Source organism: Pristis pectinata, chromosome 31 (genome assembly GCF_009764475.1).
Source record: "Pristis pectinata isolate sPriPec2 chromosome 31, sPriPec2.1.pri, whole genome shotgun sequence".
NCBI classification, from domain to species: domain Eukaryota; kingdom Metazoa; phylum Chordata; class Chondrichthyes; order Rhinopristiformes; family Pristidae; genus Pristis; species Pristis pectinata.
Genome location: NC_067435.1, coordinates 5107255 through 5131123, shown reverse-complemented (window position 1 = coordinate 5131123; position 23869 = coordinate 5107255). Strand labels below are relative to the sequence as shown.

The 23869-nt window shown below is 46.2% G+C and overlaps 1 protein-coding gene across 3 annotated transcripts in view; it reads left to right on the top strand.

The window, feature by feature from the left end:
• Window positions 1–2001: 2001 nt before the first annotated feature.
• Window positions 2002–23869, top strand: part of LOC127584967 (phospholipid phosphatase 3-like) — an 81771-nt gene continuing 59903 nt past the window's right edge. Inside the window, exon 1 of one of the 3 annotated variants that reach the window (XM_052042045.1) lies at window positions 2002–2758. In XM_052042045.1, the coding sequence (XP_051898005.1) occupies window positions 2581–2758 (178 nt within the window). In that variant the 5' untranslated portion in view covers window positions 2002–2580. The remainder of the gene's footprint in view (window positions 2759–23869) is intronic. The other 2 variants (XM_052042044.1, XM_052042046.1) reach the window with 2 other exon arrangements.

The window sequence follows — 23869 nt, the reverse complement described above, 5'->3', positions numbered from 1 at the left end:
CACGGAATATAAATTTTACATAAATCATACAAGACAGTGAAGAAAAAGACTGGAAAACAAGGCAATAGTGCAAAAACTCAATCAGAGACAAGTCCACAGTGTGCAAGAGGTGGTCTGTAGTGTTCCATTGCTGAGGTAGGGTTAGGGTTATGCAGGTCGGTTCAAGAACCTGATGGTTGAACATAGAACATTACAACACAGCACAAGCCCTTTGGCCCACGATGTTGTGCCGACATTTTATCCTACTCTAATATCTACCTAACCCTTCCCTCACACATAGCCCTCCAATTCAGTGTAGCGGTTAGCATGACACTATTACAGTGCCAGTGACCCGGGTTCAATTCTGGCTGCTGTCTGTAAGGAGTTTGTACGTTCTCCCCGTGACTGTATGGGTTTCCTCCGGGTGTTCCGGTTTCCTCCCACATTCCAAAGACGTACGAATTAGGAAGTTGTGGGCATGCTATGTTGGCACCGGATGCATGGTGACACTTGCGGGCTGCCCCCCAGAACACTCTACGCAAAAGATGCATTTCACTGTGTGTTTCAATGTACATGTGACTAATAAAGAAATCATGTCATATCATATTTCTCTATCATTCATGTGGCTATCTAAGAGTCTCTTAAATGTCCCTAATGTATCTGCACCCACCACTCTCCGTGAAAAAAAACTTAACCCTGACATCCCCCTTCTACCTTCCACCAATCACCTTAAAATTATCTCCCCTCGTGTTAGCCATTGTCACCCGGGAAAAAGTCTGAGACTGTCCACTCGATCTATGCCTCTTATCATCTTGTACACCTCTATCAAGTCACCTCTCATCCTCCTCCTCTCCAAAGAGAAAAGCCCGAGCTTGCATAACCTATCCTCATAAGACATGCTCCCCAATCCAAGCAGCATCCTGGTAAATCTCCCCTGCACCACCTCTAAAGCTTCCACATCCTTCCTATAATGAAGCGACCAGAACTGTACACAATAAGTATCTGTTCCTGAACCTGGTGGTGTGAGACTTCAGGCTTCTGTACCTCCTGCCCGATGGTAGCAGCAAGAAGAGGGCATGACCCGGATGGTGAGGATCTATCACTGATGATAGATTCCACCTTCTTAAGGCGGCACCTCCTTTAGATGCTGTCAGTGGTGGGAAGGGCTGTGCCTGTGATGGACTGGGCATATCTCCACCTTAAATATTTATAACAATCCGCCCTCCACAACCCTCAGGGGGCCAGAGAATTCCAGAGATTCACCACCTTCTGCTAAAAAAAACTCTACGCAATCTGGGTGTCTTCCAAGGAGACCTGTAACACAACTGCAGTTCCAATGTCTGTTCCTATTGACCTGGAGACCTCACACTGCCATCTGCTATTGGTGCTCAGTATAAAGAGCTTCCCAGCAATCACAACAACTGTAGGCAGTTGTTCCCCAATCTCCAGGACCATAAAACTCAAACAGGAATAACCAGAATTAAAATAAAAATACTTTGAGGACAACTTTTGTAGTTCCTTAGGCTAAAGAGGAACTAATTCCTCTATTACGAGGAATAGATAGAGTGGACAGCCAGCGCCTCTTTCCCAGGGCACCAATGCTCAATACAAAAGAGGGCATGGCTTTAAAGTAATGGGTGGGAAGTTCAAGGGCGTTATCAGAGGAAGGTTTTTTACCCAAAGAGTGGTTGGGGCATGGAATGCGCTGCCTGGGGGCGGTGGTGGAGGCAGGTACATTGGTCAAATTCAAGAGATTGCTAGATAAGCATACGAAGGAATTTAGAATGGGGGATATGTGGGAGGAAGGGGTTAGATAGTCTTAGGCGAGGTTTAAAGGTCGGCACAACATTGTGGGCCGAAGGGCCTCTTTTGTGCTGTACTATTCTATGATTCTAAAGCTCGGTCCCTTCTGTGTGTGTGTGTGTGTGTGCGCACACCCTAGGTCACACCGATTCTCAGCTCTTTCCCTGCAAAGTTCCAATTACATTCCTGTGGGTGTAATGACCAATTCTGCAGTTGCGCCGTGCCCGAGTTCAAAACTCTGAGCTGGAGGCTGGCGTTTGAAAGTTCAGAGCAATCGGCGCGGGTGTGAACTCATTTCAGCAGCTCGTCCCCCTGTCAATGTTGGAGCTGTCAATCAGCAGAGGTCTTTTACCCGACTCCGGGACTCGATCTCCCAGCAGAGACCCCGCCTCATAGTCGCCAGGTAGTGAAGTAACGACCACGGGGGGAGAGGGAGGGAGAGAGAGAGAGAGAGAGAGCCGAGGGAGGGCAGTCGGCAGTGTCGCTGGGATTGCAAGTGCTCTGAAACAGTAGCAGCTCCCGAGAAAGAACTTCCAAAGTTTTCCAAACTTTTTAAAAAAGTTTCTGCAGTTGTTGAAAATATGGACTTTGTAGTATTTTAACTGAGAATTAGAGAGTGTTTTTTTTTTGGAAAATATTGAGGCGGAGGAGTGTCGGTGTAAATTCTTTTGGCAAGTTTGTTTTCTTTTTGAGAAGTTGGGGACATCTTTAGAGCGGCGCCTGAACTAACGGAGAGGTGACCGGCCCGAGACTGTGAGTGACAGAGGAACCGGAGACCGGCGATCAAGCAGCCTGGCCATGTCCAAGTGCAAAGCGGACCGAAGTTATACTCCCACTGCAGCCATAGTGCGGATTCCGGACAACGGGGATGCGTGCGATTCGGAGCCGGAGGTTGGTGAGGAAGGTCCCAGAGAACGAGATGCCCCGCGGGGGAGACGTATGCTGGTCTTTCTGGATATGATCTGTATTATTCTGGGTAAGAGTGGGGGTATTCTGGTATCATGGGGTTTATGTAATGGCAGCAAGTGTCCACTCAGGCCCAGGGTTACACCACAGGCAACACATCATTCGCTCAGATATTATTGTCCAAGTATAATTTCTCCCATATACTGTTCTGCACAGTGATTTAACCTGGTCCCGTAACCCCTGTTTGATTTACAGTTTATTAGAATATAAGAAATGGGCATTTGACCCATTGGGTTTGCCCTACTATTCATCAATTATGGATAATTTCCCTTGGCTCCAACCTGAGTTGTCCATAAATCTATCCATCTCTTAATGCAATCAATGACTGAAATAACACAGCCCTCCAGGGTAGGGTGTTCCATGGAGTCACCAGTCTCAGGGAATGTGCCTCTTCTCATCTCAGTCCTTATCCCAAGGCTGTGACCCGTAGTTCCAGACTCCTCAACCAGGGGAAATATGTTCTCGTTGACTACCCTGTCAAGCCCTCGAAGGATTTTGTGTTTTCCAATGAGGGTCACCTCTCATTCTATCAAACGCTTAAGAAAAATAGAGGTCTTGTCTACTCAATCTCCACACATTTGAGAGCCTCTCAGTTCCAAGAAGCAGCCTGGTGAATCTTCGCTGCAGCCTCTGCCTCTCCACACCCCTCCTTCCCTCTGCGTCACTGTGTACCCGCACTGCTCCTGCTCTTGGGAATTTCACTGAACTGTCTTGCCCTGATCTGGCACCATGATATCTGGGAGATATCCATTGCCAGATCTCCTCTGCAAACGCCGTGCCAATGTGCATGTTCAGGGTGGTAGGTACATCACTCACCTGGGTCTGTGAGGAAGAACTTCAGATGTTACTTTCCCTTCCCAATTTCCAGTCCCATTTGTTGGTTTTTAGATCTCTCTGTGGTCCAGCCCTCCTGATCTCCGTAAACTCATTTGGCATAATCACCGCTGGAGTCTCTGAGCTCCAAGTCTGGCAAATTTCCTGCACTCTGCCAACTATGGACCCTTAGCTCAAGCATCCCCCCCTTTAAACCTTTTCCATCTCTGGCTTATATGTTCCTTTGCTAGCCTTTGTGCCTCTGTTGTATATTCCATATTTCTTTATGTCCTAGAAGCTGGCGGTTTCAGTCTATGCTGACTCACAGAACGATCCCATTTCCCCCACTAATCTTTGACCATAATGTTTTCTCCTGCCACTCCCGTCCCCCAGATCCCACCACTCACCCACGCACTAGGGGCAATTCCCACCACCAATCTCATCTACCAACCCGTATTTCTTTGGGTTCTGAGAGGAAAGCAGAGCGCCCAAGGGAGACCCACACGGTCACAGGGAGAACGTGCAAACTCCACACAAGTAGCGCCAGAGGTTGGGAGTGAACCTGGGTCACCGGAGCTGAGAGCAGTGAGTAGCTGAGGTACCACCCATCCTGTTCTGATATCCTAAGTGGCTCAATGTCAAATTTTGCTAATGGTTTGGAGAGTGACCCAGAATATCTCACTGCATTGACAGTGCTTACACACATGCATATTTGAATGGGGATCTGCACCTCTCTCACCAGCCCTTCCTCAGTTGAGAGATTATTGATGAGGACCTGATTCTTGATGTTTAATGTTTTGGTACCTTTTCCCAGTTGCTCGCCAGCTGCGTCGCTGCAAACACAGCAGAATTAAGTCACCTTGTGCCAAACTTTGATGCAAGGTGAGAGATTACAGAGAAACTGGTGAAATGAAAAAAAAATCTGCTGGCAGTTCACCAGCACATCTCTAAAGAGCAGTGTCGGGTTAATGATTAGGGTGACAACCCTTTATCAGATTTCCACCTGACCTGTCTTCTCTCAGCAGAACCATCTGCTGCAGTGTTCAGAGTTTTCAGTTTTGATTTGTATCTGATTCAAAGTGCCCAGTACTAAACCATTTAAAAAGTTTAAAAAAAACAGCAGCGTTCTCTACTGATCATCTGCTATAACCATTCGCTGAGCCCCAGCCTTCACTTTCATTGCAACTAGTCAATGCACACTCCTGTGAAATGGAAACGTATGGCAGAATGTTTTGGGATCATTGCCCCTTCGAGATTCCTCCTGTAATGTTTATGATGAACAAGAAAAGACTAGTCTCTGTTTAAAAAAAATTAAGTGCAGATTTCAATAAATACACTCTGGCTCCATGTGCCTGGATTTCGCTGGACGTTCTGTCACTTGCCTGAGCTTAATTGGTTGTTGAATTCAAACTCAGACAGCAGGGATATATTAGACTCTTTCTCCCTAGTTGCTAGTTGGGATGGGTTTGCCTTTCAGTGCACAATCCCATTGCACTTGAACAGTGAGGTAATAACATGTTGCTTCTTCTGATGAAAGTAGGCATTGGGAGTGAAAACAGAAGATTGCTGGAAACACTCAGCGGGTCAAGCAGCATCTGTGGAGGGAGAAACGGTTAATGTTTCAGGTCTGGGACCCTTCACCAGAAACCCTGGACTTGGAATGTTAAATGTTTCTCTCTCCACAGATGCTGCCTGAGTGTTTTCAGTATTTGCAGTTTTATTTTAGATTTCAAGCATCTCCAGTTTCTTTTTTGATTTCATTAAATGTTGAGAGTGTTTGTTTCGGAGTACAAGTGCACTCAAATACTCAACAAATGTGAGTTAAGTGAGCAGCAGCTGAGATTTTGCTCTTGTATTTGGTGGTTTGGATTTGAAAAAGGGAATCAGCAAGACTCTCTGCTCAAGGGTGTGAAATGAGGAGCTACAATAAAGCTCCCCTAAGCTAAATAGCGTGCCAATACCAACCAGGTTCTTGAATAAGATAGTGGATGCTCTTGAAACCATCTGTGTCTGGTGCTTCAGTGTACACCTTGAAGTTAAGGATTTCATTGCAAGTTTCCTGCCTGTTTGTGGGTAATTTTCTGATGGTGTAGCTTTTTTTTTTGGCTTATGGGATGTGGACGTTGCTAGCAAGGCCTCTTCCTTGGGATGAGTGTCCTTGAACCTTTTGCATTCCTTTGTCTCCATGTTATTGCTGGGGGTTACGTAGGACATAGAACAGTACAGCACAGGAGTAGGCCCTTTGGCCCACGATGTCTGTGTCGAGCATGAGGCCAAATTAAACTCATCCCTTCATTCCCTGCACATTCATGTGCCTTTTTAAAAGCCTCTTGAACACCACTGTCATACCTGCTTCCACCAGTACCCCTGGCAGCACATTCCAGATACCCACCACTCTGTGTTTCTAAAGAAAACTTGCCCCACACATCTCCCTTAAACTTTCCCCCTCTCACCCTAAAGCTATGCCCTCTAGTAGTCAACATTTGTACCCTGGGGATAAAGGTTCCAAGATTTAGACCCATCAATATATTTCCAGTCCGGTTGGTGTATGCCTCGGGTGGTTTTGTACCCCTGCTGCCCTGATTGATGGAGGTAGCAGGTTGAGAAGGTGATGTTGGAATAGACCAGGCAAGTAACTGCAGGACAGTTTGTAGATGGTGTACACTGTAGCCATGGTGCTAGGTGGGTATGGATGCTTAGGGTGATGGATCAGATGCCAGTCAAGCAGCTTGTTTTGTCCAGGAAGGTGTCGAGCTTCTTGATTGTCAAGGGAGCTGTGCTCATCCAGGCAAGTAGAGAGTATTCCAACACACTTGTGACTAGTGCATTATATGTGGTGGTCAGTACATGGAACCATACACCAGTTGTGTGTCAGACCTGTGGACAGATTTGAGCTTAAAGCCCATACTTTAATCTATTATAAATGCCATAAAACATCAATAAATTTTCAAATTTCTTAAGGTGGGATTGGTTCATAATTTTGGATTTAGGTACGTGCCCGTCAATCCTGTGTGGTGACCCGGGTGGATAGGATGGAGGAGAAGGTGGTATGCTGGCTTTCAGAGGCTGAGGCATCGAGTACAAGAGTTGGGATGTCATGTTGCAACTGCTTGGCATAGATAGTCACTGTGGTTGGCACGGAACAGGTGAAAGAGCCCCTTCCTGCATCTGCAGACTCTCTTGTGTCTCTAGTTCTGTGCTGTACAGCTAAGATAAGATATCTGTATTAGTCACATGTACATTGAAACACACTGAAATGCATCTTTTGCGTAGAGTGTTCTGGGGGCAGCCTGCAAGTGTCGCCACGCTTCCGGCGCCAATGTAGCATGCGGACAACTTCCTAACCTGTACGTCTTTGGAATGTGGGAGGAAACCGGAGCACCCGGAGGAAACCCACGCAGACACGGGGAGAACGTACAAACCCCTTACAGACAGCGGCCAGAATTGAACCTAGATTGCTGGCGCTGTAATAGCGTTACACTGACCGCTACACCACCGTGCCTGCCCACGGTAGTCTCTATGATTCTGTGAGCAGAAAAGAGTCCAATATTTGGTAACTCATTCCTGATGTGTGTAGTGAGGAGGGACACCTAGATAGTTGTTTGTCATTGAACCATTATAACCAGTTGTTGTGGGAGGGAGTCACCAGCAGGAGTCTGGTCAAGGGCAAAGATTGGAGCTGGAACAGTTTCCAAATCCCTTGAGGGGATTTGCTGCGCTGACTTCCGGGCTTTGCCCCAACACGTCCGAAGGTGTTCGCAGGACAGTCTGGAGCAGGGTGCTGTTGTTCAGCTGTCTGCTGCACAGGTCACTGGTCACCTGCCTGGAGGGGTGCAGGCCCTGTAGTTCTCAAGAAGCTCAGCCCACTGAGTAGCGTCTCAACACCCTAAGCCTTCGTTTCCCCCACCGTCAGCTGCAGTGTGTACCGTGATTCGCTGCAGTTACTCACCCAGGTCACTCCATCAGTCCTTCGTCACTGGGTCTAAATCCGAGAACTCCCATCCCAACAGCACCATGGGAGCTGCTCACCTTCACCACCACCTTCTCCAGGGCAGTTTGGATGGGCAATATGCTGGCCTTTTCGGCAATGCACAGATCCCAAATAAGTAAATTCTCAAAGAAGTTATCGAGGTGGAGGCCGTGCTACCCTGACCTTTCATGCCAAGGTTCTGTTGGTTGGGATTTATGGCTAATTGCTGAGAAAAATTCCCCTGGAGTGGTAGCTGGCTAGATATTCCTGGTACTGGCCCATGGCCAATTCTCCGGTCAACCGGATCAAGAACATCAGTGAGAAACTGCATGTCTTTTTCACTTTTATTTAAAAGTGACATGAGGCAGATGGAAATAGATGTATCAATGTAGCTGCTGTTCTCAATTTTCTGCTCAGAGGCCATGGAGGGAAGAGGGACGAGTGTGAGCTATCCTTGGGGGTGGGAGGAATTAAACACTCTGGGTTTGGGACAGGGTGCAGGTACATAACCCTAGTGGTGTGAAGGTACCTGCCTGCAACTCGATTTGATAAATAATACCTTGACTGATTATGCATCTTAATTACATTCTGCAGTGCAGCCCATGTAATAACAGGGTGGTTTTCTTAAAGTGCAGTTTACTTATGAGTCTTATTCTGTTATTTTCTGATCTGTTTTGTTGTTGAGAACAGCAACCAAGTCAGAGGAAATTAACATTAATTTAAGATTCTGCAGGTTGTTGTACTCCCCGTTACCTTTGCAGTGTCCGAAGGGATAATACTCTGCCTGGTGAGCCAGGTATTTGGTGCAGTTGGATAGGTCTGACCAGCAAACGACCCCAATAGGTTCAGCCAGACAACAACTTGAGAGCAGTGTTATCACTGCCACCTGCCTACAGGCTCGAGGTGAAGTTACACGCACTGCTGCACAACAGCATTTCCTTTGCAACAACACACACAAAGTGCTGGAGGAACTCAGCAGGTCGGGCAGCGTCTATGGAGGGAAATAAACAGTCGGCGTTTCAGGTCGAGACCCTTCATCAGGGCATTTTGTGAGTGTTGTTCCAGCATCTGCAGAATCTCTTGTGTCAGGATTTCCTTTGAGCAGTTCATTTGCTTTCGAAGATTTTGTTCAGTATTTACCTCTGGCTAACCTGTCTGAAAGTCTCGTTCATTGGCTTAATGTCAGATCTGATTGATTGATTGAATTCCTCTGGGCATTCTACCAAGCTAAATGTCAAATATTGTTGATTTTTATAACAATGTGTAGTGCTGTGATACACATTGCTATGGAAGGTGACTGCATCCATATTGTACGTTGAGGTGCTGGGTTGTTTGAAGTTACCAGTGTTCAGTCAATGTTATCAGCTGATATAACAAGCACTTTGGTTGACCCTGGCCTTGAGAAGGGATAAGAGAGTGTGTGTGTGTGTGTTTTTCTCTTGTAGCTGTTCTGTTCCATTCCATTTCCAGCGATGCTCCAGTAACCCATTTCACGTTGTCTTGACTGAAGTGAAATTAGGGGTGATATACTGTCATGGGTTGAGAATTGGTTAACAGACAAAAAACAAAGTGTGGGAAGAAGTGATCTTTCTCAAGTTGTCAGGCTGTGATGGGTGGCATTTGGCAGGGATTGTTACTTGGGCTCTCTACAATCTATACCAAAGATTTTGGTGGAGAAGATCAAATGTCATATTTCAAAGTTTGCTGACAATACTAACCTAGGTGGGGTTGTGGGTAGGGAGGAGGATGTGAAGAGGCTTCAAGTGGATATAGACCAGATGAGTGAATCCGAATCACTGACTTGTATGACGTGAAATTAGTTGTTTTGCGGCAGCAGTACAGTGCAAATGTAAATGGGTGAGAACATAGCAGCTGGAATAAAATGCAAGGTCATCAACTGGTGTACCAAACAGAAAAGCAGAGTGTTGTTTAATGGTGACAGTTTGGGAGATGTTGATGTTCAGTGGGACCCGAGTGTCCTTGTACAAGAGTCACTAACGGCTAACATACAGGTACAGTTTGGGACTAGGAAGGCAAACAGTATGTTGGCTTTTACTCATATCCTCTCGTAATAATGACGTCTTACTGCATTTATGAAGAACCTTGGTGAGACCGCACCTAGAGTATTGTGTCCTTCCCTTCAAAAAGGAAAGGATATACTTGCCATAGAGGGAGAGCAACAGCTCTAGAGATCCTGGGTTCAATCCTGACCTGTGGGGCTGTCTGTGTGGAGTTTGCACGTTCTCCCTGTGACTTAGTCAAGTCAAGTTGAGTTTATTGTCACGTGCACGAGTACAGTGAGGTGCAGGTACGTTGAAAATTTTGCTTGCACCAGCATCACAGGCACATAGATACAGACAACACACAGACATGGTAGTGCAAGAGGTGGTCTGTGGCGTTCCATTGCTGAGGTAGGGTTAGGGTTGTGCAGGTTGGTTCAAGAACCTGGTGGTTGTAGGTTTCCTCTGGGTGCTCCGGTTTCCCCCCACATCCCAAAGACGTGCAGGTCGATGGGTTAATTGGCTGCTGTTAATTGCCCCTAGTGTGTAGGTGAGGGGTAGAAGCTGCGGAGAGTTGATGGGATTTTGGGGAGAAAATTGGACAAGTTTGGGATTAGTGATAATGGGTGATTGATGGTCAGCAAGGACTCAGTGGGCCGAAGGGCCTGTTTCTGTGCTGAGGGACTCCCTGAATCTGACTCTAAACCAAAGGTTCACCAGACTGGTTCCTGGAATGGTGGGGGTGGGGAGCTGGTGACTGGGACTCTGTTCTCCAGAGTTTCGAGGAATGAGAGGAGATCTCCTCGAAACTTATGACACTCTCACAGGGCTCGACAGACTGGATGTGGGGCTGAGGAGTCTAGGACCAGGGATCACAGTCTCCAAAGAAGTGGTAGACCATAGAACTCCTGAGGAGAAATTTCTTCACCTAAGAGCGCGGTAATCTTTGGAGTTCCCTCTCCTGCAAGGCTGTGGAGTCTTGGGTATTTTCCATAGATTTCTGGATATTAAGAGAGAGGAAAGTGGCACTGAGGAAAAAGGTCAGCCATGACTTTGAACAGCGGAGCAGGCAGGAGTAGCCCAGTGTCTGACTCTGGCTCCTGACCACATTCTTGTGTTGCTAAGAATGCACTGAGCACGGCTGCCACATACAGAAGTCAGCTCAGACTTGCAGGGGAGTAGGGGATAAATTCCAAAAGAAGCTGATTTCCAGGGACATCATGTGAATGGGAGCCTCCAGCTCAAGTCGCCATAAACGTATGTGTGTTGGCGCACACTCAATGTGGTTTGAAATCGTAGAGAACGTTGCAAGTGCCTGCAAGACACAAATTGATTGTTCATTGGCTTCGATTCCAATAGACAAGATTCAACGTGTGTCGCTTGGGTTTTCATTCTCTTTTCCGCCTTTTTTCCTGTCTCTGGGAGGGAATGACATTCCCAGCCCAACCTGCTGGGCTTGTCCTCCCATTCTGCATTTTGCAGCTCCCACGTTCTTCTGCCTGCACTCTCACTCAAAACTGCTCCCATTCACTGGTTGACCAGAGAACCTTGTTTACAGCTTATCCCCATGGTCACCCCGGTTCTACTCTTAGCAGACACCTCCCTGCAGCTTAACGAGGTTCTTTTGTCTCCTTTTCAGTTCTGGCGAAGGGTCTCCAACCTGAAATGTTGACTCTTGTTTCATTTCCCACAGACACGGTCTGACCTGCTGAGTATTCCCATTATTTTCTGTTTTTGCCATGAATTTTCATTCCCTTTTTCTCCTAACTAAATGAAGAATGTCTGGGAATGTTTCATGCCCCTGACGTTTTCACAGGTGATGTATTCCCCAGCAGAATTGGGCATACGATCAATCTGCTGGAGGAACTCAGCGGGTTGAGCAGAGACTGTGAGGGGGGGTGTAGCAAGTGTCGATGTTTCGGATCAAAACCCTGCATCGAGTCAGGGACTGGTGTCTATGTGCCACCGAGCAGTTTAAAAATGACTCATCGAGAACTGAAGGTCACCGCCTCATCTCACTGCAGGCGGTTGGACCTCTGGTTTCTTAGGCGAGATGTGAACACTCCTGGCAGGGAGTGTCGACCCTTCTGTTGGTTCCTCATCCTTTGGACTGAAATTTCTGACTTTAGCAGAGCCTTAGACGGGGATAACCCACACAGTAGCAGTGCGTTGTACATATCCTGAGCTGGTTGGGTCTCGATAGCATCTGAGCAATTTGACTCTTGACCTTGACCTTTGGGTGTGATGCTCAAGGTTCCCTTTGCCATTGCTCGAAAGCATTCCATACAGAAGAACAGGTTGAGTGGATGTATTTGGATATGTACACGTGGTTGCACAGATTACAAGTAGCGGTAACTCTCAAAGGGGAGCACTCAACAAAGTGTTTCTGTTATACAGATTGTAGGCAGCAAGAGATGTGATTGCAAGGGCTTGTCAGGCCATTGGTGAGTGCATCTCTGACTCAAATCAAATACTATCATTATAGAGATAGGGCTACCTATAATTTTTGAACATGTGCAGAGTATTACGAGGAGGGAAGCAAAGGGAGAGTTTAATGCTCTGTGCTCTGGGAAATGATTGACAGATTGCATTGGATCTCAAACAATAATATTTCTTCATCTGGTAGCAAGAGTTACTTCCATTTGCAAGCACTCCACACATGCACACACACACAACCCCTACCCTTTTTGGTTGAAAAATACCAGCCGAATCATTCAATAGAAATGAGAATCAAAGGCTGTGTAAAGTGAATGCTCCTTGTTCAGACAGGCTGATAGAAATCAGTTTATCACTGAAGTGCTGTTTTAAAATAGGATCAGCCAGGGTCTTGTTAAATTGATGGCATCACTTTGACATTTAAGTGCAGACTCCCCCTAGAGCCTCCTGAATTCTGAATTTCCTTTTGGAACTTTTCGTAGACGCGTGGGTCGGGTGAAACAGCATTTTATGTCTGTGGACTCTGTAGATTAATATCCTTGAAAGTTAAATTCACAGCTGACATTCGTAAATTTGAGATTTGTTAGATTTTTCCGAGTTCAGACTAGTCCTTGGCACGAGGAAAAACGCACAACGTTTAATCCTGCTTGTCATTTTGTCATATTTCCATCAAACTATCCAGATCATGAAGCTGTGCTTAAGTGAGTGAATAGCAGTACTGTTGATCCCCATTTATATTAAAGACTCATGTTTATTAAGCACTCTCAGCCCCACTAGATGGGAAATGACAATTTCGCTCTCTTCTCCCTAGTTATCCCCCCACTTTCCTGAGTGTTTAATCACCACGTGCTGTCCTGCACTGTTCCTTCTTCAAGTGGCCTCTTGGGTTAGATGCTTCAGGGGAAGGCATCCGCACACCAGCTGTCAGTAGAGGATGGAGATGGCAAGCTTCAGGTGCTGATCTCCTGGTATGGCGATTCATACGGCACAGAAACTGCCCTTTTGGCCGACCGAGTTGGCGCCAACCAACGTGCACCCACTTCCGCTAATCCCATTTTATTCTCCCCACATTCCCATCAACTCCCCCCAGATTCTACCCCTCACCTACGCGCTGGGGGCAATTTACAGTGGCCAACTGACCTACCAACCTGTACATCTTTGCAGTGTGGAAGGAAACCGGAGCACCCGGAGATCATGGGGATGATGTGCAAACTCCATGCAGACGGTATCCGAGGTCGGGATTGAACCTGGGTCACCGGAGCTGTGAGGCAGCAGCTGCACTGGCTGTACCAGTTGACCTCTGGCTGTCAGTCAACTCTGGGCTGTAGGTTTCTTGTTGCTGAGTTTGTTCCCTGTTTCAGGGAACACACATTCGTGTCACAGTCATAGAGTTATACAGCAGGGAAACAGGCCCTTCAGCCCAACTCATCCATGCTGACCAAGGTGCCTTCCTGAGCTAGTCCCATTTGCCTGCGTTTGGCCCATATCCCTCTAATCTTTGTCAATCCATGGACCTGTCAAAATGTCTGTCTTGTAATTTACACTTGATGCAAAGCAAAATAAGGAAAGAAGAGACGGTGATTAACATCTCAACTAATGAAACGTTGCTGCGTACATAGTCCCAAAAGTGACGGGTGGATGTGTGACAGTGTTTTAAGGATCTGATTAATGTTTTGGTCTTCTGTTGTGGATTGAATGACTGTCCATAGGTTGTATCCAGCCTAATGGAGACCAGCAGCCCTGTAGATATCCACCTTTCCCTTTCAACTTTATTCCTGCCACAGAACTGAGGCCAGCGGCACTGTGAATGTATCAGAGAACAAGGTGGAATTTGACCCCTGGGTGTTCAGTTCCAGTGGATCTTGTACAACAGTCAGTGAGGCGCATGGAAATGTAGGTCTTCACAGGTAGGGCACTCTCACACCAGAGTACAACTGATACTTACAGCCCAATGGTATGAACATTGAATTTTCCAATATCAGGTAACCCACACTCCCTTTGTTCTCCTTTCCCATCCCCTTCCCTCACCTGGTTCTGCCTGCCCATCATCCCTTCCCCATCTCGTTCCACCTATCACCTACCAGCCTCTCCCCTGCACGCCCACTCTGCTCCTCCCATCACTGCCATATACTGGCAATCTTTTCCCTCCCCTCTCAATCCTGATGCAGGGTCTTGACCTGAAATGTCAACTTGTCAACTTGTCACCTTACACCTTTTGCCTTCACGGATGCTGATTGACTCACTGAGTTCTTTCAGCGTTATGTCTTTGTTCTAGATTCCAGCGTCTGCAGTCTCAACTGATGGTAGGAACACCACACGTGGTTGTCCAAAGACTGCACAAAATTTGAAAATCAAAACTCTGCAGTTGCTGGAAATCTTTGATGTGAAACATTAGTTCTCTTTCTCTCCCCATGGATGCTGTCTGACCTTCTGAGTGTTTCCAGCACTTCGTTTTTATACCGTTTCTATTCTATTCACTGAAAATTCAAGTAACAGTGTTAACATTTTCAGACATTGATGAAGTTTACCTGCTAAAAGTAACTTAAAATGACAGCTCTTAAGTTTGGACAACCCTTCAAAAACAGGTTCCATTTGTTCCCTTCAAGGGTACTGAGTCAATTTACTGAGGCTGGGGAGAAAAATTGCAAGGCTATGCAGAAAAGGGTTGGGGTTGGAACTGGAGAGTTGCTCTTATGAAGAGTCAGTGTGGATATGATGGGCCAAATAGTTTCCTCTTTTGCTGTAACTGCAAAGAAACATCACCAATAGCCCGTCCTGTTCCAACCACGTCGATGCCATGGCCAAGAAAGCTCAACAGCGCCTTTGCTTCCTCAAGAGGCTAAAGAAATTTGGCATGTCCCCTTTGACCTTCACTAATTTTAGTAGATGCACCATAGAAAGCATCCTATCCAGATGCATCACGGCTTGGTACGACAACTGCTCTGCCCAAGACCACAAGAAACTGCCGAGTTGTGGACACAGCCCAGCACATCACAGAAACCAGCCTCCCCTCCACGGACTCTGTCTACGCTTCTTGTTGCCTTGGTAAACATAATCAAAGATCCCTCCCACCCCGGACATTCTCTCTTCTCCCCTCCTCCCATTGAGCAGAAGATACAAAAGCCTGAAAGCACGTAACACCAGGCTCAAGAACAGCTTCTATCCCGCTGTTATAAGACTATTGAACGGTTCCCTAGTACAATAAGATGAACTCTTGACCTCACAATCAACCTTGGTATGGCCTTGCACCTTATTGTCTGTCTGCCTGCACTGCACTTTCTCTGTAACTGTAACACTTTATTCTGCATTCTGATATTGCTTTTCCCTTGTACTACCTCAATGCACTGATGTAATGAAATGATCTGTATGGATGGCGTGCAAAACAAAGTTGGTACATGTGACAGTAATAAACCAATTTACCAATTTAAAACCGCTCTATGATTCTTGACCTTCTCCCACCACCCACCTTGCCCCACATTCCCAGACAGGAGACCTGGAAACGCTTTCTACGTATCCTCACACCTGGTGTTGTCTTTTGAACTGAGAAATCATTAAACCACATCTAGCAACACACTCTGAAAAGCAAAGGTCGTTATTCTACGTCTTTGTTCCATCTAATGGATAGCACACCGGCGTGGAGACTAGGGGCATGTTGAGTTCTGTACAGCTTTGGCTCCTCGGGGGCTGCTGGCAGTAACAGGTAGAGTAACAGGTAGGGTAACAAGAACTTGGTGATGTGACTCCAAAGACCAGCTGTCGTAGAGTGTTTTGCAGATCTTTATCACAAGACATCATGCCGACTATCCAGTCCCCTCCCCACTCCTGCTGGAGGGTACATTCATTGGCTCCATCTCCCCTGCCCTACCTCGCTCAATTAGCCATTCATGTCCAAGTCCTGACAAACCTTATCTCCTGTTTCAGACAAGCTAAATCCTGTCCTTGCCTGACCAGTTCTGGTGGTTAAAGCAGGAATCCTGTTGAACATCTCCTCCCCCACCTCCATTCCTCTACGTGAATGATATTGGTAATTGATTAATTATTGTCACATGTACCAAGCTGCAGTGAAAAGCTTTTGTTTGCGTGCCATCCAGGCAGATCGTTCCATACGTAAGTGCATCGAGGTAGTACGAAAGGAAAAACAGAATGTAGTGTTACAGCTACAGAAAAAGTGCAAGGGCCATGGTGAGGTAGAATGAGAGATTAAGAGTTCCTCTTTATCATATAAGAGGTCTGTTCAAGAGTCTTAACAGCGGGACAGAAGCTGTCCTTGAGCCTGGCGGTACATGGTCTCAAGCTTTTGTACCTTCCGCCTGATGGAAGGTGGCAGAAGAGAGAATGTCCAGGGTGGGTGCAGACCCTGATTATGTTGCCTGTTTTCCTGAGGCAATGGGAAGTGTAGACAAGAGTCAATGGAGGGGAGGTTAGTTTTCATGATAGACTGGGCTACGTTCACAACTCTCTGCAATTTCTTGTGGTCCTGGGCAGAGCAGTTGCCATACCAAGCTGAGATGCATCTAGATAGGAGGCTTTCTATGGTGCATCTATAAAAACTGGTGTGGGTCATCGGGGACATGCTGAATTTCCTTAGCTTTTTGAGGAAGTAGAAGCACTGGTGTGCTTTCTTGGCTGTAGCTGCATCTCAGTGACTGCTCAACAGAGACCACTTCCCCCCCCCCAGTAGGAAGCATTCAAGCTTCCAGCAGTGAGTTTACCAGATGAATTGTCCAATCTGTATTCTTTTATAAACATTACTGAAGTTCTTCAAACACACTAAGGGGGAAAAGTAAAAGAGTAAAGAAGAGGAAAAAATCAGTTGGTTTAAAGCTTGTAGATACTCTCGCTGTAGTGAACCTGTCCAGTGTTTCTGGCGCCTGCCTGAGGGATCATGGACTGCCTGTAATTCAGGGATTGCCAGCAATGTCACGTAAACTGCAGGATACAGATACCAGAGCAAGTATTGTTCATTCAAAGTATTTTCCCACGAGAGGTACTTTCCTTATTAAACTTTAGGTTAAATAAAAAATACACCTCCCAGTGCTGATTTGCAATATTTCATCAACAGTAAACAGGATTGTGCATCCAAAAATGATTGAAAGCTGTCTGGTGACTGGGCTGGAAGGGTTCCACTGATCTCTCATGATTACAAACTGTTTTTTCTCTGAAACAGAAGAAAACCAGATGCAGTTGCAAAGTTCCCTTTACACCTTCAGAAGCATTTTGGAGTCTGACCACAGTAAATATTGTTGGGTGGGAAACAACACAGTTCTTTCCATAACGTCACAGAGTGATAAAGCAGGGAAACAGGCCCTTTGGCTCATCGAGACCATGCTGCCCATCAACCCAGCCATTTACATTAATCCCATTTCACTCCCCCCCCCCCCCCCCCCATGTTCCCATCAATGCCTCTAGATTCTAGTACTGACCTACACACTACGGACAATTTACAGTGGCCAATTAACCTACCAACCTGCACATCATTGGGATGTGGGAGGAAACCGGAGCATCCCAGGGGAAACACATGTGGTCACAGGGAGAACATGCAAACTCCACACAGACAGCACTGGAGGTCAGGATCGAACCTGGGTCACTGGAGCTGTGAGGCAGTAGCACTGTGGGAAAGCAAAAGAAAACTGCAGGTGTAGAAAATCCGAACAACAGAGAATGCTGAAAATCCTCCAAGTCGGGCAGCATCTGTCCAGAAGGAAACAGAGTTAACCTGTCAAGTCAGTGATTCTAAATCCACTGATGATGGAATCTCATCATCAAAATTGAAATGAATGATCAATTAATTCAAAGATGGGATTTGACCCGTGTTCCCTCTTTTCGTGCCCTTGGTAACGTGCCCTTGGAGGAAGAGGGGAGGAGCTGGGTGTAACCCTTCACCTGACAACAGCATTTACAGCAGTGTAGCACCTCCTCAGCCACAGGACTTTGCAGGGGTGCCTTGTTGCCCACAATAGCTGTTGTCCCAAACTTGAACTGGATACAGAGACCTGTCCTGTGGGTGTGATGTGGCCCAAAGTCCAGGGATCAGGTCCTGAGGGAGGGGTGCTACTGAAAGGATAACTGCAGAATGAAGTGATTGGACTTTAATGAGAGGTTATTAAATAGTTTTCAAATATTCAGAAATACAATTCTGAAATACAGTTACAATGTTTAAAAGACAGTTGGACAGGTACGTGGATAGGAAAGGTTTAGAGGGATATGGGCCAAACGCGGGCAAATTAAACTAGGTCTGGTAGGCACTTTGGTCAGTATGGAGAAGTTGGGCTGAAGGGCCTGTTTCTGTGCTGTATAACTCTGACTCTAGGCATGGGGGGGGGCGCGGGTGCAGGCACGGTAGTGTAGCGGTTAGCGTAACACTTTACAGCGCCAGTGACCCAGGTTCAAATCCGGCCACTGTCTGTAAGGAGTTTGTACGTTCTCCCCGTGTCTGCATGGGTTTCCTCCGGGTGCTCCGGTTTCCTTTCACATTCCAAAGACATACAAGTTAGGAAGTTGTGGGCATGCTATGTTGGCGCCAGAAGCGTGGCGACACTTGCGGGCTGCCCCCAGAACACTACGCAAAAGATGCATTTCACTGTGTGTTTTGATGTACATGTGACTTATAAAGATATCTTATCTATTCCAAAAACTATTAAAAATGAAATAATTTTAAATTAATATTTCAAAACATTATTATTGAAATAAAGGATCTTGCCTTAACTGCGCCCTGCAGTCCCTATTGAAGTGACTGGGTTCACGGATCCTGTGCTGAGTGCAATCTATCACGGGATCTGAGAGCTGATTCCCCCGTGTAAGTGGGCAAGCTCAGCAAGATCCCACTCGGGTGGGAATCCGGCAGCCAGGAGCTAGGCGGCAGAGCTTGCCCTGCAAGGTTGGGGCTGCTCGGTGGTGTTGCGGTCTCGGAGCTTACTGAGTCTCCAAGTCGTACAGGCCTTTGGCCCACCATGTCAATGCCAGGAAACTTAGCTCATTGTGGAACTGCTGGTGACTTGTTGTGAACCCAGCCCATCGGTTGCCAACTGAAGCAAACTGACAGATTGTTGGATCCATTTTACATGCAGTTTGAGTATTAAACTGCTTATCATGTGTTATTGAGTCAAAGCAAACAGGAATGTACTTGGGAGAGAGGTGGTGATCCAAGTGTTGACCCTTGAAGGAGGGGTTTGTTTAATGGGTGTGGTGGAAGTAGCACGGTGTGGAAGGAAGGGTGGCTCACACAGTGTGGATTGTGGAGGAGCTGTGAATGTCCCCAGGGTACGAGTTGTGAACTCTGCTGCTGCCCGACACTCTTGCTGTGTTGCTTAAAAGTCGTGCAGGTAGTGACGTTTACAGCATCCTTTCCAACACACCCAGGCACTGCAGAAATTGTGATTTAAGTGGATGGTTGAGGAAATGCGGATGGGTTTAAAGTGAATTGCAGGGTAATGCATAACACAGCAGGAAATGTGAAGCCTGCAAACAATGAATGGATGTGCATTATCAAAGGTGGAAAGGAACAGGATGTGGGTGTGAAAGTTAACCATTAAATTAGGAGTCAGCAGTCACTGCAAGCTTCTCAGCTCTGAGCAGGAGTCCAAATCCCTCTTCCCCCCACACAGGCCATTTTGTACACGTTTCAGAAGTCAATGAGGAAAAAAAATGCAAAGGAAAACTAGAGAACTAACTCCAGATTTGCAACCAAGCTTTAAACCAAGAAAGGGAACTGAACGCCATCAAAATGCAACTGAGGTTCTCTGGAAACCTAATTGTTTCCTTCTATATGTTTTAGAAATGGACTTGTCTTCTTATAGCACCTTTCACATCCTTTTTGGGATATCCCAAACCACCTTGCAGCCAATGAGCTGCAGTGTGGTCACTGTTGTAATTTGGGAACTCTGGCAGCCAATCTGACCAGAGAAGGATCCCACAAATGATTATATGATATTGACTGAGTAGTCTGTTTCAGTAAACATTGAGTGTTGGATTAATGTTAACCTGGATAACAAAGATAACTGCACTGATTTGTCTTCAAAATAGTGCTGTGGGGTCTTTCACATCCAGCTGAGGGAACAGATCAGACTTTGTCTTAACATTACATCTGAAAGACAACACCTCTGACAATGCTGCACTTCCTTGGTACTGCACTCAAGTGTCAGGTTTTTGTGTGCTTGTACTTGAACCTTCAGACTTCAAGGCAGAGTGCTGCTTACCAAGGCACTGCTGTAAAAATGCTTCACAAGACACATAAAAATGTGTGCACTTTATTTGTCTACCTATAACACTATATTCTGTTTTCCTTTTTACTACCTCGATGTACTTGTGTATGGAATGATCTGTCTGGATGGCACGCAGACAAAAACTTTTCAATATCTCAGTACACTTGACAAGAATAAACTGATTCCAATTCCAATAGAACTTTCTGTGAGCCTGGAACGTCTCCCAGGTTTCTTCAGAATAGGGAATGTAGACAACACAATGACTGACAGGCTTTCGAGCCTGCACTTGGAGATCGATGGTGCACAAATGTAGCATTCACAGCCTTCAGGGAACTGTGTTGTTCTCCCCCCAGAAAAACTGTGCTCTATAACACATCTGATAACAGAGTACTGCTGTTTCTGTGCAAGAAAGGGTCTGTTTGAAAGAGAAATTGAAAGCTTTTGAGAGAGTGTGAGAGGATATTCAACAGGATGCGTTGATAACCTGTGCCCCCTTGAAGGTCATCTGTGGAATGCAACTGATGAGAATGTCCCGCTTGGCTGGCTGTCCTCGAACATCACATCATCGACCCCAGGGTTCAGGAGGAGAAGCTGAGGCCTCTATCTCTTTGGTGCTGTAGCAGTGATAAGCTGCATGGGTAAGGCAGAATCCATGTTACAGTCAGATCTTTGGGATGTGCAGAAAGAACAGGAATGAGGAATTACATCGAATTCTCTTGCTTTTTGTTCTCTGTATGTAGGAATTGACATGGACTAATTCTAACTATTCCTCTTCCTGAAGTTTGTTTACCCAAACTACAGAATCCAACAATCACTTTATCTGTGGGTCTTTCTAATTAGTTTAGCTACAAATTGAAAAATCATTTAGATTCTAGGCAGGTTAATACCAACATTAAACTAAGATTTGTTCACTTAAATGTTCCATCAAGTTCCTGCCCCTTTGCTACCTTACTGAGGAAGTTGGAGACACACAAGAGACTGCAGATACAGGAATCTGGAGCAACACACAATCTGCGGGAGGAATGTGGCGATTTGAGTGGCACCTGTGTGTGTGGGGGGGGGGGGGGGGGTGGGGAGGTGGCGGTGGAGAAGAACTGTTTGACATTTCAGGTTGAAACCCTGCATCAAATTGTTTGTCACTAAGGAAGTTCTCTTGATAGTGTATTATGATAAAGGCTTGTGTGTTCTTCCACTCCTCCCAGTGCTCCCACCTTGCCTGCCTTGAGAGTTACGGATTTTTGCCAAGGCTACAGGTTCAAGGGTCTGGATAGAGAGCACCAGAAGGAAATTGATTGCGGGATCTCCAAGCCAAGGCCAAACAGGTTCTTGTTATGTAGGCATGTGTAGAAAACAATATGTGCATGCTGAACAGCATTCCCTTCACTGTGACTGGGAGTGGGACCTCTGATTTACGTTCTTATTCCTTCTTGGTTCAGAAGTGCACTAGCTGATTGCAGGGCCCTTCCTTTTCCAGGTCCGAGAACAACTGTTTCAACCCAGGCTGGTGATCCAAGCAAGGGTCCACTAGCTGCCTTGGTCTGGCTATTGCTGGTTGGACCAGATGAACTACTGGGGGCCTTGCCTCTAGTAAGGATTGTTGCTGGATATAAAATGCCAATGCTGATCATTAACTTTTGACCTTCATCAACCCCCTTGTATGTTGACAGAATATGAGATAGAAGAGGACCTTTTGAGGTCGAGCTATTCATTACTGTAAAGTTAAACATGGTTGGAGATTGCTGCTGGTATTTCTATTGACACACTGAGTGCTGATGGAAAGTTCCCTGTCATGGTGAATAAGCAGTGCTCGTTAACAGCAGATTCCATTGTAAGTTATTGATTAGAGGCCACAGTGAAAGTAAAACCCAGCCTTGTGGCTCACCTTGATGTTGTCATGGTCTTAAAGGGAAAATGTTCAATGTGTGCACCTGTGTGTATGTGAGAGACAGAGAGCAAGAGAGAGAGAGATCACTCACTATTGTTCGTAGACGAGGAATAGCAGTGTGAGGCATATGTGAGCCTTCTCACTTTTGTTGACCTTTGTTGGTAAATTCACAATGCGGACAGTACTATGGCGTCAGAGAAACAAAGGACTGCAGATGCTAGAATCTAGATGAAAAACACGATGATGCTGGAGGAACTCAGCAGGCCAGGCAGCATCCGTGGAGAAAAGCAGGCAGTCAACATTTCGGGTCAGGACCCTTCTTCAGGACTGAGGACATGAAGAGGGGAAGCCCTTTTACTATGGCGTTAACTCTCTTCATCTTGTCGAGAGTGTGGCAGGGTTAGTAAATGGTATCATATTGGGTAGTTCAATCTTTTGATTTTTTTAAAAAAGCAAGCCTTTATGATTTGTCAGTGATGAGCATTGTCAGTAAAATTTACATTGATGGCCTTTCTTGGGTAGTGTAGCACTTAGCATAACGCAATTATAGCGCCATCAACCTGGGTTCAATTCCTGCCGCTGTCTGTAAGGAGTTTGTACGTTCTCCGTGTCTGCGTGGGTTTCCTCTGGGTGCTCTGGTTTCCTCCCACGTTCCAAAGACGTACAGGTTAGGGAGTTGTGGGCATGCTGTGTTGGCGCCAGAAGAGTGGCGACACTTGTGGGCTGCCTCCACTCTACGCAAAAGATGCATTTCCCTGTGTGTTTTGATGTACATGTGACTAATAAAGAAATCTTACCTTGTATCCCAAAGGTGAGCTGTTGTTTAACTAGCTACTGTAAATTGCCCCTTTTGACCCTAGAGCACAGCTACTCAGGGTGAAGGTCGACAAAGAACACTGCTTCCCTTTCCAAACCTCAGCTTTTTATTGAAGCTAAAATATTTGCTAAGGCCTGAAGGCTGAAAGACGTCATCAGTTTGCTGTGTTTTTGGAAAATGTGGTATCTAAGACACTTGGGGGACACACTCTCCCTCTGTTTCCCAGGTGTGAGTTGATCACTGCTTGTGAGAGGCCACCCCAATCCTTGTAGGTTGAGGGAGAAGGTAAATTGGTTTATTATTGCCACATATACTAAGGTACAGTAGAAAACCTTGTTTTGCATGCCATCCATACAGATAATTTCACCACATCAATACATCGAGGTCGTACAAGGGAAAACAATAACAGAATGCAGAATAAAGTGTTACAGTTACAGAGAAAGTGCAGTGCAGGTAGACAATAAGGTGCAAGGGCATGACGAGGTAGATCGTGAGGTTAAGAATCCATCTTATCGTACAAGACGTCCGTTCAATAGTCTTGTAACAGCAGGATAGAAGCTGTCCTTGAGCCTGGTGGTACATGCTTTCAAGCTTTTGTATCTTCTGCTCGATGGGAGAGGGGAGAAGAGAGAATGTCCGGGGTGGGGTATCTAATTATATTCTTTGTAGAGGCAACGAGGGGTGTAGACCATGGTGGTTGGAGTGTGAAGGGGAGGTTGGGAAAGGAGGGGAACTCCTGGTTCCTCTTCAACAGGAGATGACAGTAATTGCTTTAGAGTTCGTATGCTGCAGTTGTATACTGGGATCCCAAGGCGATCTTGTACTGAAATATGTTGGGCGGTTTCAGGATCATAGAGTCATACAGCACGGAAACAGGCCCTTCAGCTCAACTGATCCATACTGACCAAGAATCCCCATCTAAGCTAGTCCCATTTTCCAGCGTACCTGTCCAACTGTCTTTTAAAAGTTGCTACTGTACCTACCTCAATCACTTCCTCT